The 17,618-nt window shown below is 40.0% G+C and overlaps 2 protein-coding genes across 3 annotated transcripts; one reads left to right on the top strand and one right to left on the bottom strand.

Annotated features, from left to right (window-relative positions):
* Nucleotides 1–18: 18 nt before the first annotated feature.
* Nucleotides 19–8,612, bottom strand: tm9sf1 (transmembrane 9 superfamily member 1). Of its 2 annotated transcripts, none has more exons than XM_044176982.1 (9): nt 8,504–8,612; nt 6,801–7,012; nt 6,123–6,254; nt 5,524–5,646; nt 4,911–5,269; nt 3,728–3,882; nt 3,251–3,436; nt 1,701–1,974; nt 19–1,134 (listed from the first exon to the last, which is right to left on the bottom strand). In XM_044176982.1, exons 2-9 carry the CDS (start codon nt 7,005–7,007, stop codon nt 741–743), a joined length of 1,830 nt encoding a protein of 609 aa, XP_044032917.1. In that variant the 5' UTR covers nt 7,008–7,012; nt 8,504–8,612; the 3' UTR covers nt 19–740. The 2 variants fall into 2 exon arrangements, with proteins under 2 accessions (XP_044032917.1, XP_044032916.1); XM_044176981.1 differs by having other exon boundaries at nt 8,047–8,551.
* Nucleotides 8,613–8,635: 23 nt separating this feature from the next.
* Nucleotides 8,636–13,891, top strand: fen1 (flap structure-specific endonuclease 1). The gene is made up of 12 exons (XM_044176989.1): nt 8,636–8,772; nt 9,276–9,394; nt 9,980–10,082; nt 10,243–10,345; nt 10,837–10,900; nt 11,084–11,193; nt 11,644–11,780; nt 12,002–12,068; nt 12,322–12,453; nt 12,551–12,702; nt 13,179–13,293; nt 13,531–13,891. The coding sequence occupies exons 2-12, from the start codon at nt 9,313–9,315 to the stop codon at nt 13,606–13,608; spliced, it is 1,143 nt and encodes a 380-aa protein (XP_044032924.1). The 5' UTR covers nt 8,636–8,772; nt 9,276–9,312; the 3' UTR covers nt 13,609–13,891.
* Nucleotides 13,892–17,618: the final 3,727 nt, after the last annotated feature.

Here is a 17,618-nt window from a genome sequence, read left to right as displayed (position 1 = left end):
CGGAGTTTGTGGACAATATTGTATTAAAACATTTTATTGAAAAGACTATATTTACATCACAACCAAAGTCAATGGTGACAATAGAATACAATGGCAATATTGCTCAACATTTTGCAACAGCTCTTCAATCTACAAGGCATCATTGCTCTTCCACTGCAGGGCCATGTGGAGCTTGACAGGGCCAGTGCAAAACATATTCTATTATATTCAAATAGGCTGCCACTACTGTATGTGTGGGAGAGTATAAGTGCAAGTAATAACACTTGCACTGCTGCATAATCAATCAAAACTACAGTATGAGTCAGCTGTCTCAGTGGGTAACCAGTGTAATGTGGTAAATATGTAGATCCTGCCAAGCCTTGATAGACCATGAAGTAGGAACCAGAGCAGATAATGCCACACTGCATCATACAGAGATTCAACCCATTCACTTCTGATAGGACACAATCATCCCTTTGTACCGAAATATCCCATTCTATCCTTAAATACATGATCACCCTTCATCTGTACACCCATCCAGCCAGCCAACTATCCCTCATTCCAACAAGGACAGCTCTAGTTCAATTATTAACTTCTGTCAAATCAAGGTAAAGGCCCCTATTTTTCCTCCCATTAACCCAATAGGAGGTGTGTGTGTGTGTTGTGAATGAAAGAGCAAGAGAAGAGAATGAGGATTGTCCATGTGTGCTATGAGGAATTGTTTGTTTATAACGGTGTGTCTGTGAACGCACATTTCGTGACTAGTCCATCTTGAGGCTACGGTAGATGTAGCGAATAAATGCCAGTGAGGCCCAGAACGACACGCTGCCCAGCATCAGTGAGAAGACCAGCGCTGTGAGCAGAGAGTAGCCAAAGAACTCGGTGCTCTGCACCAGGCCGCTCATGGAGGACCGGTTTCGGTAGTAGAAAACAGAGTAGACGAAGATGAAGAGGCCAGTGGAGCCTGTGCTAAGCACGCTCCGCCACCACCACCGGTAGTCCTCGCCAGAGAGCAGGAAGTAGGTGAGCGCCACAGAGATGCAGGCACCCACTGAGAGGAGGATGGCGAAGACGCACAGCAGGATGCCATAGAGGGTGTAGTGCTCTCTGCCCCAAACGGTGGCAAAAATGTAGTACAGCTCCACTGAGATGGCACTGAGGGAGAAAATCGATAGAAAGGGGGAATGAATTTGTCGAAACTGAAATTCAAGATGCTGTACTTTATATTATATTATTATTTTTCCATTGGGATTTATAAATCCTTAGAATAATAATTAATAGCGATGATCAGTCAAGATGACTGAAAAGTGTCACTTACACTGCAAACATTTAGACAGTAGACTTGACACATTATCCAAACCTTTCTGGGCCCAAATAACAAAAAGTGATTCAAAGGCTAAATAACAGAACACCGAAAAGTGTAGAAATACATTCCAAAGTTTTCAATGATATTTTCATTATTTGACAATAAATCCTCATACATTACACTTCTTGACATAAAAATAACATCTCATTGTGGAATATCCTGTTAATTGCTGCAAAAACTTTTTTTATTATGACTACTGAGTAGTGAGTCATGAATTTAAACTTCAAACCAATTTGTGTTGAGTGAAGCTCTTTTTACCTTTAGTGATAATATTCTCATATTCACTTCTCTGCTTTATGGAGAGGAAGGACTAAATTCACCCTTTGATTGTTTTCCACACCTGAAGAAAGCTCACCTGAATGGCAGGAAGCCGCCGATGGCCATGTGTACGGCCGTGTGTTTGTACCAGGGCTGTGTAGGGATCTGCCGGGCGATGTTGCGAGTGCGACAGGGCGCCTGGAAGCTGCCAGCTCGGTTCTTTCCCACAATGCCGCCGATGACGGTGAGCGGGAAGCCCACCAGCACCCAGGCACCCAGCAGAAGGAGCACGGTGGTGGCCGGCAGAGCCTGAGTGGAGCCGCTCCACCAGTGGATCGAGTTCACTACACTCCATGTCAGGAACAGAGGGGCTGTGGGAATGAATGACCAAGTAAATAAAAGGACAGGCATTGCTGTTAATCATTCCACATAATTTTGCCACAGAGTATTGCTAAAAATGACCCATTATATCAGTGTTTTTAATGATGAAAATATAATGAGATAAGGCTACTTGATTACTTTATAAGACCAGGAAGTTTTATGTGCCAGAAGGCATAATATTTTCGAATTACTTCCTGTACCTGGACAAAGTAGTGAATGCATTATAGATAAATGACTAAAGCATTAACTGAGTAGAGTATTATTGTCACATTGTGCAGAACACTAATGGAGATTCCATAATACACTAGAGGTCCCCTACCTATCCAGCTTTATTCTTTAGAAATGGCCCTATGTAAATAAGTGAGTCATTAGGCCTGGGTGAAATCATTCCAGTTTCTCTTCTAAATGTTAACGTAAAAGCTCAAAGCAAAAGTCAGTATGAATAACAATAGTACTGTAAATAAAAAGTAGCAAAGAGAAGTGACAGCCAGCATCTGTATTAACAATATATTATTGAGGAAACGTTTTATTCATTTTCATATAGACAAATGATCAAAATCATCAGAACTACAGTTTTAAAAATGTTGAAAGTTGAATCTCAGTTATATTTCAATAATTTTACAATTACTTCACTGTAAGAGGTTGTTTCCTGACACAACTAACAGAGTGCTAAATAATAAAATTCATCTTCAATTTATTTTTTATGTATTTTAATTTCCAAAATCCTTCTTCAACTTGATTACCTAATTTTGCAAAGCCAGTTTTAATGCTTAAAAGGAAAAGGCTGAGAGGAAAAATAAGAGTCCTGATGAGAAATGGGAGGAAATAAAAAGGAAACTAAGCAAGGATGGAGGATGGATGGAGATAAATGGGTAAAAAAAAAAAAAAAGTCAAGCTATTGGCAAAGAGGAGATTATCTGAATCCATTACAGACAAATTAAGTTTCCATAAACTGTAAGTTTACACTAATAAGTTAATGAACATGGTTTATATTAGAAAAGGTTTCAGGTAAAAGGTAGGGTAAATAGATGTGAAAATGAGTATAATATATTGAGCCACTTTATTGATTGCTCCTCAACCGAGTGGTGGAGGGATATCAACATACAGAACGACAGCACTAAACATTGTGGTTACCACCTTGCTTGAAGACACTCAAGCAAAGTACAGGCATGCTGACACAAGGACCTGGACATGTGCGAGTGCTATATGACTCTGCTCTTACAACCAAAGTGTAAAGTGATCCCAAACCCTTCTTATCCGACTCACCGGAGAAGAGCGACGAGGTGAGGATGATGTTCCACACCCAGCGCTGGCCGTTGATCTGTGTGTAGAAGCTGCATGACACGTAGCCTGACACACAGCTGGTCAGAGCGTACAGGACGATAGCTGCAGAGTTGATGGCACCATGGCGGTGCACGTTGAACATTCCCAGCAATGCCATGAAGATGATTCCTATTGCAGTGATGAGACAATTAAGATGGATCAGACTTCTGCATTTAAGGTCTGCGTGCGTATGCCATTATCAGAGTTCTAGTTATGTCACTCTGCTTCAGTACAAAGACTGTTGCTACGGGTCACTGCTGCACAGAACTAGTCATCTCAATTTTCAAACAGACCAATGATAGTTCCTGATAGTGTTTTGGAATTTGACAGACCTGTGTGTGTGTGTGTGTGTGTGTGTGTGTGTGTGTGTGTGTGTGTGTGTGCTGCTGTGTTTGAGTGTATCTGAGAATGAACGCTCACCAGTGGCAAGGGTAAGGAACTGAGCCCCCACTCCCAGCACGGCGCACAGCAGGCTTTTATAAGGGGGAAACCTGAAGACGTCAGTGTGTATAATCTTCCAGCCGTTGTCTCCCTGGTCCAGATCATCACAGCCGCCCTCCTCCTCCACATTGTACCTGCAGGTGAGGGGGAAAATGTTTTCACCCAAGATGTTATCATGTACCTGATGAGCAGAAAGACCTCAGGAGTTGTCCACAAGTTTCACCTTGAGATGAAAGTTGATCTATTAGATTTAAGGTCTGTATGGGTCGGGGATATTTGTCAAGAGTACACAAAGAAATGCTAACAATCTAAAAACATCTCAAATTCAATTTATGTATTTAAGAATAAACAAGATACTGTATGTAACCTTATATTTCCGTGCACTATTTCAGAAGAACACCTACCGTATGCAATAATGTAGATGCCGGTGGGAAAGATTGCATTATGTCTGCAAGTATACAGGATCTAAACTTATGTATAATTCACAGCATTATGTACAACAGAGAATATGGAACTTTTAAAAGTCAAAATGTGTACGTTTAAAGCCAAACTATTTAAGACCTTTTAAACGGAAATTATGAAAACCAGAGTATTTACTACCTGATCGCAGCTAGTATAAATAGACAGTACAATTAGGGCTGCAACTATCTCCTATTTTTATTATTAATCAATGTGTTTAATAGCTTTTCAACTAATCAACTGATTGTTTAGTCTTTAAAATGACAAATAATAGTGAAAATGCCTATATGTGGACAAACAGTAAAAAACCCAAAGAAATTCAAGTTACAATGATTTAAATTGAGAAAAGCAGCAAATCCTCACATTTCAGAAGCTGGAACAAGCAAATGTTTGGCATTTTTGCTTCATAAATGACAATCTTCATAATTGCTGTAGATTCATTTTGTCAGTTGACTAATCTGTTATTGCATTGTTAAACAAATAAAACCTCTAATAACTATATGTAAGGTATTTTAGTAGCCTTTACAGCCTTTATATTTTTGTTTAAGACTTTTTTTATTACTCAAAGGAATGCTGGTTTGTACTGACAATGCGTTGAGATCAGCCTTTCATTTAGTATTACCTTTCATGTTAAAGACATGAAACATAAAGTTTCACATACATTGGCTCAGAAATAACCACTTGAGCTCCCTCGCTGACTAACCTGGCAAAGTCATTCTTAAGGACCCGCATGAGGATGATGATGACGAAGCCTAGCAGCAGCACCACCAGCACCAGTGAGTTAATGATGGACAGCCAGTGGATCTCCAGTGTTTTGGGGAAGAATGAGTAGTCTCGGAGGCGCTCGGCTCGCCGGGCGTGAGGAAGAGGGGACTCGAACCAGTGCACGCTGTAGGTGTGGGTGACCATCAGGCCGCCTCCACCCACCCCGACTCCGCCCACCGCTGCACCCGCCCCCTCCTCCAGGGGAACAGGTTTGACATCTTTTACTGAGACATTGGCAAAGATCACTGAGTCGCCGTTATATTCGATGTTGAAGTCTAGGTGAGTCCACAAACCCACCTGTTGGAGGTGAGAGATGAATGAGGGCAGGGAGAGAGACAAAGACAGAACAAAAGAGAGCCAAAAAAGAGAGAGAGGAGGAGGGAGTGAGAGATAAGAGGAATGACAGTGAGTGTAGTTCAGCTGAAACAGGAACTTAAAGATAAAAACCTTTAACAAACTTACAAAATCCCTCTGTGTTTCTCTTTGTCTCCCTTACACGATCCAATCTACTCCACATATCCCACAAACCCTCAGAAGCACGATAGGTTTACCTTGTGGCTGTGAGGAAGGAAGCCGCTCTCCTCTATGTATCCCACAAACCCCCAGATTGGAATGTCATCCAGGACAAATTCAAAGTAGAACAGCTCCTCGATGGCCTCACGAAGCTGGTCCACCTGACGCACACACAAAACACATCCTCAATCACATCCCATGTGTTTTAAGGACCACAGCTTGTAGTTCAACCTGTATTTTAAGTGTTTATTTCAGTGAACTAGTTGTGGAAAGAACCTTATTTATCACTGAGCCTCATGTTGGTGTTCTAACATCTGTGATAAACTTGCTCTGCTACATCGCCCTTTTCTCCAGAATCTCCAGAAACATTTACTTGACGAAATGTTAAGCAATGATAATTATCAAAAGTACTTTCAATATTAATACAAAAAGTGGAAAAATAAAACAGTCGTTGTTTTGCAAAATCCACCATCCAGTGAACAATTTATGACATACAGCATTTTCAACTTAAAATCAAGTTACTTAATAAATTATTAACAATTTAAATCACCTTTGAGCCCAGAGTATTGAAACCCAAATGTGTGGCAATACACAAAGTGTTAAGTTCAAACTATCCTGGTCTTGTGTAAATAAATACCTGTTTCTCTGAAAGAGTGAGCTTGCAAAGAGTTTTTTTCTCCACGTTCTCTCTGAATCGGATGTGATATAGCGACTCTGCCATCCTGTCACCATCCAACACTTCTCCCAGACTCAGGGACTTGTGATGAACCTGAAGAAGAAGTGTTACAATATGACTAACAGAGTGTACAAAACGCAGCACAAAGCATTTGTGGGTCATAATTCAAGTGATTTCAAAACAACACATACAGCTGTGAGGTAGTCAGAGCAGGAAAACCGAAAACAAAAACGCAGCTGGCTACAATCACACTTCATCGCTGCATGCTTGGTGTTTAAGTACCATGTCCCGTAACGTGATTTCTCTTTCTGTAAAAGGTCTTTTTTTTCTTTCTATAATAATTAAAATGTATACGTAGATTTTGTGACAATCCAGCCAAAGCCTCAGGACACAGAAAAAAATGCCACCTTAGAGCCATTTCATTGGACCCTTTTTTAAAACATCTTATATGACAACATTTTAATTTTATGGCCAGATGGGGATACAGTACCTTTCAGATAAAGCAGTTTTACAAGAAATGTTGAGACTTTGGTGTTATCCTAACACTAGTGTCTACATTTAGCATGACAAAATAATCCCCAGTTCCTTTGTGAATTACAGCAGCCCACTAATACACAGTGAAACAGAACAAAGACTGACCTTCTCTGGGCTGCAAACAGGTAGGGTGTAGTAGTGATATGTCTCCTGGGGGTTATGATAAGGGCCCACTTTGTTGACAAAGAGAGTCACGTTGTCCCCCGGCTTGTAGCCCACTGCCCAGCCTGAGAGCAAGCACAGGATCAAGACGCAGCGCAGGCCCATCGTCCTCTGGCAGCCACCTGGCAGGTGTCCTGTTCCACACTTCATAACCCCTGTTGCAAAGATAGACAGTTCATCAGTTCATGAGGGACAGGTGTGATTTAGACTGGACTATCTGCCCTGAGACTTACAGTGTGCCTCTCATTTCAAGTCAAGAAATGAGCTCATGTCCATGCCATTTAGACTTGATATGTGATGATTTATATGTGAAGTGGTATAAATGGAGAATTTTATGCAACTTCACTCCCTCAACGTTCAAACAAACACAGCAGAAAATTGAGAAACACTCAGACACTGCGTACTGTCACGAACACGAATTACAATGTATTTCATCAGTTTTATCAGTGCTGTGCATCATCATGCTGTGTTGTTGGGTTTTTTTGTTTAAATGTGACTGCCCCTGAAAGATAATGTATGTGCTTGATGAACAGTGGGCATGGTTTTTAACACAGTGAATATATAGATTTAGCTGGTTTCTGACCAGAACCGCCGACAGAACAACAAGCCTACAACGCCGTGCTGGCCTGGGTGAGCTCTCTGTTGAGTTTCAGCAAAAAGGTGAAGTCTCAAGAAGCTGATCACTTGTCAATAATATTCTCTGTCAAACTGTCTCCTTTTACGCCTCTTCAGGGTAGCAACACAGCTCAACTTTTTAGTGCCAGGACAGCTATTAAAAACCAAGAACCAACCAAGTTTTTAAGATAAGATTTAACACAAAATTATATCCACTGGACAAATAACAACAGCACCGACTAACTACTATAGCCAAAGCAGTCATGTTTTATAGACTCTTTGTACTAACATCTAGTGACTTAAATAATAACTAAAAAAGACTATTCCCCAATTTACTGCACTAAGAGTAAGAGCAAGGTCAATATCAAAGTGCCACAAAACGCAGGGCACATCATATTGCAGATTCTGTGCAAAGAAACGTAACTATAATGAGGGGCCTCAATGATTAAAACAATCATCAACACTGCTTTATTCCAAAGAGGCACATTGCATTTTCATTTTGAGCCCCGACTCACGGAAGTCCCAATCCCACAGCAAATGACTGCAGACAAGAAGTTGGAAAAATCTGCACTACCAGAATCACTGTTGTGTCACTTCAGTCCCGATGCTGCAGATCCAACAAAACCTGATTCCTCGGACTCCAGGCCCCGACAGTCTCCTCTCTGCTCCGGTATGCGCCGATACAGGAGCTCAATGTAAAGATTTACCGCTAAACATCTTGGAAATCCCTGATGCAATGTCCCAACGTATTATGCATTCATTACGTTCATATCCGGGTACACCAAGTACTTGTATTGACACGAGACAGTGTAGAAGAGGGGGTCCGACTCCACGTCACCTTAAAATATAAAAATAACGACGACTCGGTTGAGTTTTCCGGAGTGGGCGGAGAAACACAAATACACCTTCGACGTTACCGGTTATTCGCAGCCGGTAATAGTTCGCCCTCACAAGCCATTTGAAATGAACGTGGTTTATTTTCGTGCTTTAACGCTACCGAAAGGCAACATTTAGACCGTTTGAAACCCTACCTGAGCGACTCTATTATTTTGCTGTATTGACCGGATTTCCTCCACCTCAATGAACCAATCGAATGCCCTTCCATTACTTCCTTGTTAGAACTCAGACCTGTTTAATCATACCTGCACTGTCGATGCGCAGTTCTTCAGCGTCTTTGACGATGTCGTGCTCGATAGATTGATAGGCGATGCCTGCTATTTGATTTCCCGCGAAAGAGACGCAATTCCTCGCGCTCGAAACGCCGGGACAAGTGCACAAACTCGAGTGTAACAGACAACTGGTGAGTCCGTTGTAAACAATAAAACGGTTTAACCTAATTCAAAGTATAGAGATGACAGCTGTTACTATCCGCTATTAGCATGTGCATTGTGAATAAATGTGACATTATTTATGTTTTAGCCCCCAACTAGCCACACGTCTGCAGCCTTAGCTAGCTCTCTGCGGTAAAGTAGTTGCCAGTACCACGTTCTGTCAGTGCAACCCAAATTTCTTTCAAAAAACTGATGTGGCCGTATTTCACTGTAAACCCACTCTCATAGAACATAGCTTACGTTATGTGTTAACAATTAACAGTAGATAGTCATTAATTCGACGTGCATCCGACGAAGCAGCACACATGTAAACAAAATGTAAACTTTTAACGTTAACGTTACTGCTCTCCCGTTTTTAACAGCGCTGGGGGAGCTCAAGCCTTGTGTACCAGTTATTGCGGCGCTTAGAAAGTGTAGCCAAGATAGATGTATATATGACAAAAGAATCAATAAACATTTCATTGTTTTTCAGACTTTGGTGATTTCCGTTTGAGCTTCAGCCCAACACAATGGGAATACACGGACTTGCTAAGCTGATTGCTGACCAGGCCCCTGGTGCCATCAAAGAGCAAGACATCAAGAACTACTTTGGTAACTGTCCCTTTAAGGTCCCTTTCCCTACATATTGATGATGAGGCCAGCATAAGACATGGGAACGAGATCAGATAAAAGTTTAATGATCTCCCTTGGGTAAATTGGATCAATGCTGTATCAGATGGTATGGGGATACGACAAAGATGGAAGATGAATCAAAACAGAGTATAATCACCACCAAAAATGACAGCGATGTCAGATTGTAGGTCTAGTTAGTAATAGTTTCAAATTGAGGGTTACAAACTTTCTTTTCTTTGTCTTTTATTAACAATTTCTCATGTTTATTTTATTTCCCTTTGATGTTCCTTTATTAAAAGTGTAACATATAGTGCTCCAGCTGCTTCAGCTGTAAATCCTTGTGCAGTAAGTTCCATTAAGACTACAGTACACAATGCCTCTTCTACCTAATGCAGGTCTGAACATATGGGCAAATTAAAGAATCTTATGTACTTTTATTTTAGCTTTACTTTACTAGCTTATACATGGTTAAGGAAGTTGTTACACTTGATGCCATTGTTTTGATAACTCCTGCTGTTTGAACATGGCAAATAATTTGCTATGGACTTTTCTGAATTTTTGCAGGCAGGAAAATTGCTATAGATGCCTCCATGTGTATCTACCAGTTCCTGATTGCTGTGCGACAGGACGGGAATGTTCTGCAGAATGAGGATGGCGAGACGACAAGGTACAACCCCCACAAGACAGACAGCTGCATTTCAGAGCAAAAAGTCATAATAGGAAACACGTTAAAGATATAGTAGTGCTTGGATGGATCCTAGACCAGGTAGCTCAAGTCTGGGCACAAGACTGAAATATTTTTGCCACCTGCTTGCTCTTTTTCTCAGCCACCTGATGGGAATGTTCTACCGGACAATCCGCATGCTTGAACACGGCATCAAACCTGTGTACGTGTTTGACGGCAAGCCCCCACAGCTCAAGTCAGCAGAGGTTAGTATGGGCTCTGATTTCCTCCGGTGCTTTTTCTCCCTGCATTCTGTCATTGTGGAAGTGGCAATCGGATTGGTCTGGCTTTATTTATTTTCATTGCTGTGTATAGTATTGCTGTTGTTTGCACTTCACCTGTAGTCTTGATCACCTGTAAGTCAAACAGTGTGGTGAGAACTGTGACATTAATCAACTTTTTGTGTGATGATTGTCGAGTTTCAGAAAGTGACACACTTAACCATGTTTAACCATGGTGTTAGTCTCTGTAATCTGTTGTTTTGATAGATCAGTAAATGCAAAAACATCTTAAAACTGTCGCTATGTGTAAATCATCTATTTGGCAATAAAAGGGGCAAAATATGTTTCATGGACTTTTTACAGACTTACATTTGCTCTCACCCTCCTATTATTAAAATGTGTTTTTGTAACCTACATCATCTGACTCTTGTGTCCTCTTTCTCTTACTCTGTCTTTGCTCTTCTGTTCACCCCCAGCTGGAGAAGAGAGGGGAGAGGAGGGCAGAAGCTGAGAAGCTGCTTGCTCAAGCCCAGGAAATGGGTATGGTTAATACTTTTCGCAACTTTATTTAACAATAGTCATGAATGGTGCCAGTCTGGCTTTATTGTGCTGTTTTTATGTCGGCCTTGACCCTGTTAATGGAGGCAAGCAAATACATTTTGATAACATTTTAAGACATAACCAAAGTAAAAAGTTATGTTTTTTTTTTTTGTCATAACCCAGGGGAACAAGAGAATATTGACAAATTCTCCAAGCGTCTGGTAAAAGTCACCAAGCAGCATAATGATGAGTGCAAGAAGCTGCTGACCCTGATGGGAGTGCCTTACATTGAGGTTAGATCAACTCTCACTTTGCTACAACTCTTGCTGGCTTTAAGAATATTTCCACATTTGTATTGTCAGTGATTTGCCAGCTAGTTTTGAGGAATCTTCAGTGCTCTTTCTGACATTTTTATCATAATTTTTCCAGTTATGTGTTTATTGTCAGAATAGGTTTTAAAAGCCCCAAAAGACAGAAAATGCCATGTTAATTGTAATTCGTAACATTTCGCCATAAGGAATGGAATGTTTATGAATTATGATTTGCAAAAAGGCATAACAAGTATATTTTTGTTGTTACTTTGACACCTTTGACACACACCTCAAGAAATCAGAGAAATAAATTTGACATTAATGTACAGTGAAATACCCGAAGGGTTTTTTTCTCCATGTCAGAGAAATCAATTGCAACAGGACAGGGTGAATACTTTTGTGAAATGTAATTTGACGTGTTTTGTATTGTAGGCTCCATGTGAGGCGGAGGCCAGCTGTGCTGCTCTGGTTAAAGCAGGGAAGGTCTTTGCCACAGCAACAGAGGACATGGATGGACTGACCTTTGGGACAAATGTCCTGCTCAGACACCTCACCGCCAGTGAAGCAAAGTAATGTTACACCTGCATCTCACTGTTACTGCATCATTGTTTTCCACTCTTAGGCTCTGCAGCAGAGATGTTCAGAGAATGGAGATGATTATTGTGTATATTTAAGGCTTGGAAGAGGAGACTAGAATATGCAGAGTATTACACAAGTTATACACATTAAATTGAATTGCAAAGTACTCTTTATGCACTAGATAATACATCAAGGAATCTATTTGTTTTAGGAAACTTCCTATTCAAGAATTCCACTTCAGTCGCATCCTGCAGGACATCGGCTTGACCAATGAACAGGTAACAGGGTTTTTTTCTGACTTTGAGAAAGTGCAGAAAATTTTCTGTCATTTTCCATTTGGGGTCAAATTCAAGAACCATTACTTTTATCATGCTGGTTGTGCACTCTGCAAACTGTCACCCTACAGTCCAGTGTCAGCATGCCATGCAAATTTGTCAGAGAAATGCCACAATACTCTCATGGTAATTAGACCTGTATGTGCTGTGGAACTGTAAACACTCTTGCATTAACTCTGTCTTCTTTCCATCCTAGTTTGTAGACCTGTGCATTCTGCTGGGCTGTGACTACTGCGCCACCATCAAGGGGATTGGCCCCAAGAGAGCCATCGACCTGATCAGACAGCACAGCTGCATTGAGGAGATCCTAGAAAACATTGACCCCAGCGTAAGTTGATGTCTGCTACAATCCAGAAGTTCAGGCAGTTAAACAAAGGGGGGTTTGGTTCTGATTCTTTGTGTGTGTCTTGCTTTCCTTCATGCAGAAGCACCCTGCTCCAGAGGACTGGCTGTACAAAGAGGCCAGGGGTTTGTTTTTAAAGCCTGAAGTGGTGGATTGTTCCACAGTGGAGTTGAAGTGGAGTGAGCCGGATGAGGAGGGACTGATCCAGTTCATGTGTAACGAGAAACAGTTCAGGTGAACCATCAGCAGACTCTCTTCACCACTGTGCTACATGTTGGGTTCATCTTCTTTGTTTGCTTATTGAGTTTTCTTTCATTGATGATGGACGATGACGATCATGACATTGGTTGCTGCAGTGATTATATGACCAGACCAACTGGTTATACAACATCTGACCACTAGGCTGCACTGCTGGCCATGTAGAGGCAGAGTTTATTGTTCTAGCATCATTTGAGCACACAACCTTTTTACATATGATATGAGGTTTAGTGTCCGTTCCAGAGCCTGTTCATGTTGGATCTACCGTTACTGCAGTCACTTGTTATAAACAGTCGTTTTGTTACTTGCAATTTTATAAATGCTGCTTTGGATGCTTGTTTTTGTTGCTGAGAAAAAAAAATGATGGAAAGTTCAGCTGGAAAGAACATTGTGCATAGGATAATTTTTAAATATTTATTTATTAATGAATTGATTTGTGTGTCTGTGTGCAGCGAGGACAGGATCCGTAACGGCTGTAAGAAGATTGTGAAGAGCCGACAGGGCAGCACACAGGGACGACTGGACTCTTTCTTTACTGTCACTGGATCTCTGTCCTCCAAACGGAAGGTACATTTAGAGTAACTATAGTGCGGTACCCCATGTCTGAATCCTTATCTAGTCATTTTTTTAACTGTAAAGAGTAAGCAGAGGTGTTCAGTAGGCTGCTTTATTTTGATGCCAGTGTATATTATGAATTTTTCCAATCCCTGTTTTTCTTTTTCTTGCAGCAAGTTGCTGTTGTACATGTTCAGTTATCTTCTGAATGTTGGACTCTTTTTGTTCTATTTCTTTTGCCTTACTTAGGAACCCGAGATTAAAGGATCAGCAAAAAAGAAGCAAAAGACTGGAGCCACGCCGGGCAAATTTAGGAAGGGAAAATAGACTGAACACAGGGCTCCACTGATTCCTTTGGGAAGTAATTATTGTAATGTATAACACCTACTAAATAGAGTATTAAAAAGAGCATACAGCTCCAGATGAGGCAGGAAGAAGATGCAACACAATAAGAGGTTGTGTTTAATGATTAGTTGAGCAAACAAGTGTGTATGTACATGACCAAACATGATTTTGTTGATGTAAAAAAAAAAAAAAAAAAAACAATTGTTTAAGCCTGTTATCAAAGTGTGTTTTCTGTTATTGAATAAAAGTAATGTCTTTTTCTAGAGCAATTTGTTATTAGCCTTTTGATTTTAATCATTTAGGGTTAACTGACAACTGGTAACTCAATCATGAGTTATATTTATGACTGACGAAAAACTTATAAATAGCTAGTTATTTCATAATGTGAAATAGAAAGCATTTGGATTTATATTTGGGGTAGACATATGCATACAGTTTAAGTCCTAAATAATAGTCACTGATTGCACTTGCAGTAACTGTCAATACATGTACTGACAATGGCAGACATTACAAACATATGTAAAACACTTGTTTTAAAGACTATTGAAAAGAATACATAAATCCACATGCTCAGGAGTCCAGTGAACCAGCAGTGTGATGCAAGGAGGACATCGCATTCACTGCAGGACAACTAAAATGTACTTATCGTGGCAGTCACTTGTCTTGTCGCTCTCTAGTTTCCCCACACACGGTTTAGTTAGTGTGTGTGGTTCTGAACGTGATGAAATATGAGTTCTGAAAAAATGTAGGTTTATCTGTGTGACCAGAGTGATAAAGCTGTGGTGGAGGAGTTAAGATCACAAGGGAAGCTGGTTACTGCATGATTCTCACAGCGACTGTCGATGTACAGCAAAATATATTTATTGATAAGTAAGATTTTATTTTAAATTCTAGTGTTAGTGGCGGCATTGTTTTAAAGTAGAAGTTATGTGAATCATATATATCCAAATATCAGAGTAAAATTAGATGCTAGATAATGCTGCCGCACTAAACACTAAGAAACATGTTTTCTGAATATTTTCACTTTGATTAAATTGTCTGATACAAATTATTTGTTCATTTAAACCATATTTTGTTAAACAGTGAAAGGCCCTACATGTGTATTGTCTGTTAAACAAATTCATCAGAGAATTGAAAGGCCTGACAGAACATCATGTTGACAGTCTTATTTTTATCAGGTGAGTTTTCCGTGTGTTGTTTTATTTGCTACATATATATTTGTGTAATTTACTGGCCAAAATTAATTCAGAGGCAAAAAAATAATCATTTTAAAAGTGACGGAAAGTGAATGTAAGTGTGTCACTTTAAAGATCAACTGAGCAGTGCAAGAGCTTAAGGAAAGAAAATAACAAACTTGTTTGTCGTAACCCTGACCATGTGCCTTTTAAATACTCATGCAAGTAAATCCTCCCTAAAATAAGCATTTCACATCTAAAATATGTCACAGGAAAACTGCACCACCATACCTTCAATTTGATTATTGCATAAATACCCAATAAGCATTATAGTGATGAGATAATGCTAGAGATGAAGCATCGTAATAACCCTTTACACTCAAGAAATCCAGATATTAAAACATAACTCTATCAATATTCAAATAACACTAAACAAAAGTTACACCATGTTAATCCCTTTAATCTTCATCCGCTCCATAACTCTTTCCTCACCCGGTATCTGGAAGTAACGTAGAGAAGTGACTGTGAGTCGGACAATCAAACACGAGCTTGTGTTTCACACTCACCTGCTCTATGTATATACAATATGCTGCACTCGTATTAAAAAAAAGGAAAACAATTGTACAACTCCTCCCCCTTTCTTTCCAAACATTTCTGATGGACACATCCTCGATTGGTTGCATGTTGACCAAACTACGACAAATTCCTCCCTTGATCCAGCACAAGGAGCCTCAGGCTCGTCACCTACTCTGAAGAATGCAATGCAGTATGAACTTGCAGGTTTAAGACAATCAGCTGGAGTAGAGAGTCTAGATTTGTATCTCCTGCGACTTAGTGCCTCTTTAGAATAACAAACCATTCCACCAAATCATTTTCCTTTAAAAGGGTTTCATACTAAAACATCTAAAAATATAACATCTCCTCAATGTTAAAGCCACAGGTCACTAGAGTAAATCTAGTCCACCTTCCACGAGTAAATACAGAATTTGAAAAGACCTCTTTGCATCATAAAACTATACTGAATTGCAAAGAATTCTCAAACCTGAATGTTTCATCCCACTGGGCAATTTTAAACTTTTAACTATGAACCTATTTTGAGATGTTTGTGATTGTTTCATTTCATTGCATACATTGCTGTACTCAGGTCTCTCTCTCTCTCTCTCTCTCTCTCTCTCTCTCTCTCTCTAAAAGAGATTACCTGACAAAATGAAGGTGAAAATAATCATTTAAAAAAGTGTCATCTCTCCAGTTAAAAAAAACTTAATGTCACTTTTCTTCTCACCACAGTCACACCATCAGTCCCCACAATTGAAGCCTCAGGTGAGCCAGTTGAGGGTGGAGTTGTCACAATAACCTGCTCAGCCATCACTCCCGCTGGAAGCCCCGCTCCTACACTAAAGTGGAATCTCCAACAAGACTCTCAGAACCAACTGGAGGAAAATGGAAATCGAACCTTCACAACTAAAATCCAGGAGAACATCACTCTGTCAGACCAACATGATGGATTGAACATCACCTGTTCTGCCAGCTACCCTGTGAATGAAGGAAGGGACACAATAACAGAAGAGAAGACTCTGATGCTTGTTGTTTTATGTAAGACCTGATTTAATTAATTTCACACTTCCTCCTTAAAACCCCTGGCACTGCTGAAGTGTTCTTAAGCATGTCACTCGGTCCCTACCAACCCGAAGATGATGATCCCTGAGCTCGACCTTGCAGGAGAAAAGGAGTGGAGAAGATAAGGAGTCACGTTGGTGTAATTTATATGTTGTTAAAATGCTGCAGTTGTAAATAAAAAGTAATCCATCTTCTCTTCTTACACAAGAACAATGTGGTGTATAAATATACTGATATTGCTTTTCTAGTTTCTAGGTTTTAATTTGCCATTAAACATTCTAATCTTACTCCTACTTAACAAATCTTTTCTGATCGCTACGAAATCTCTCCATATGCCAAATCTTCCAGACTCTCCCAAAGACGCCATGGTGGTCATCAGTCCCACTGATCAAGTGTCAGTTGGCAGTGTGGTGAACCTGACTTGCTCCTGCAGAGGAAACCCTCCTGTTGTCCACTTTGTCTGGTTCATGATCACTGTAGCAAATTATAACAATTACTGTATTTTCAAAATAACAATTCATTAGACTGATGATAAAAAATACTGTACTGTATTTTTGACAGTGGATGGATTTTTCCTTTGCAATACTTTAGAATATTGTTAGATTGTGACTGGGCTTGTCATCTCTTATACATCTCTTACAGTAATATTACTATGCTAGTTTCCTGCAATGGAGTACAGGCACTGTGAAATCAAAGGAGTGCTTTTTCCAAAAATCTGTGGCTTACGTGAGTTTAAGAAGTTGCTGGAAATCAGGTAATGAATGACATTTTCTTCTTTCTCAAACATTTGTTTTCTTAAACAACACGCCGTTTATCTTTGTCACTCACATTAATCTGTTGTAACAAAGCTGACCTTACAACCACCTCTGTGTTACAGGAAGAGGCAGGAAACAAGTAGCGATTCTATCAATTGTAAGATGCAGTTCACTGCTGAGCAACAGCTAAGGGCTTTTTTTTTTTTTGAAAATAAAAACAAAGCCTCTAATTTAATGACGTTAAATTACATGAAAAAGAGCTCTGGTACTTGAGTACAACAAGTACAAAATTGTAGTTGTAAAGAAGCCACCGTTGTTGTAAGTGGCTTCTTACAACTACAATTGTGTTAAACATTTGCATTTATTGTGATATATTTGACACTATCCCACTGTAAGCCAACTGTAACACAGGTGCTACAGAAATGACTTGACATATTGCAACCAT

This window comes from Siniperca chuatsi, linkage group LG19 (assembly GCF_020085105.1).
Source record: "Siniperca chuatsi isolate FFG_IHB_CAS linkage group LG19, ASM2008510v1, whole genome shotgun sequence".
Classification (NCBI taxonomy): Eukaryota; Metazoa; Chordata; class Actinopteri; order Centrarchiformes; family Sinipercidae; genus Siniperca; species Siniperca chuatsi.
Note: the sequence above shows the minus strand (reverse complement) of the source record. Positions and strands in the feature narration are given on the sequence as shown.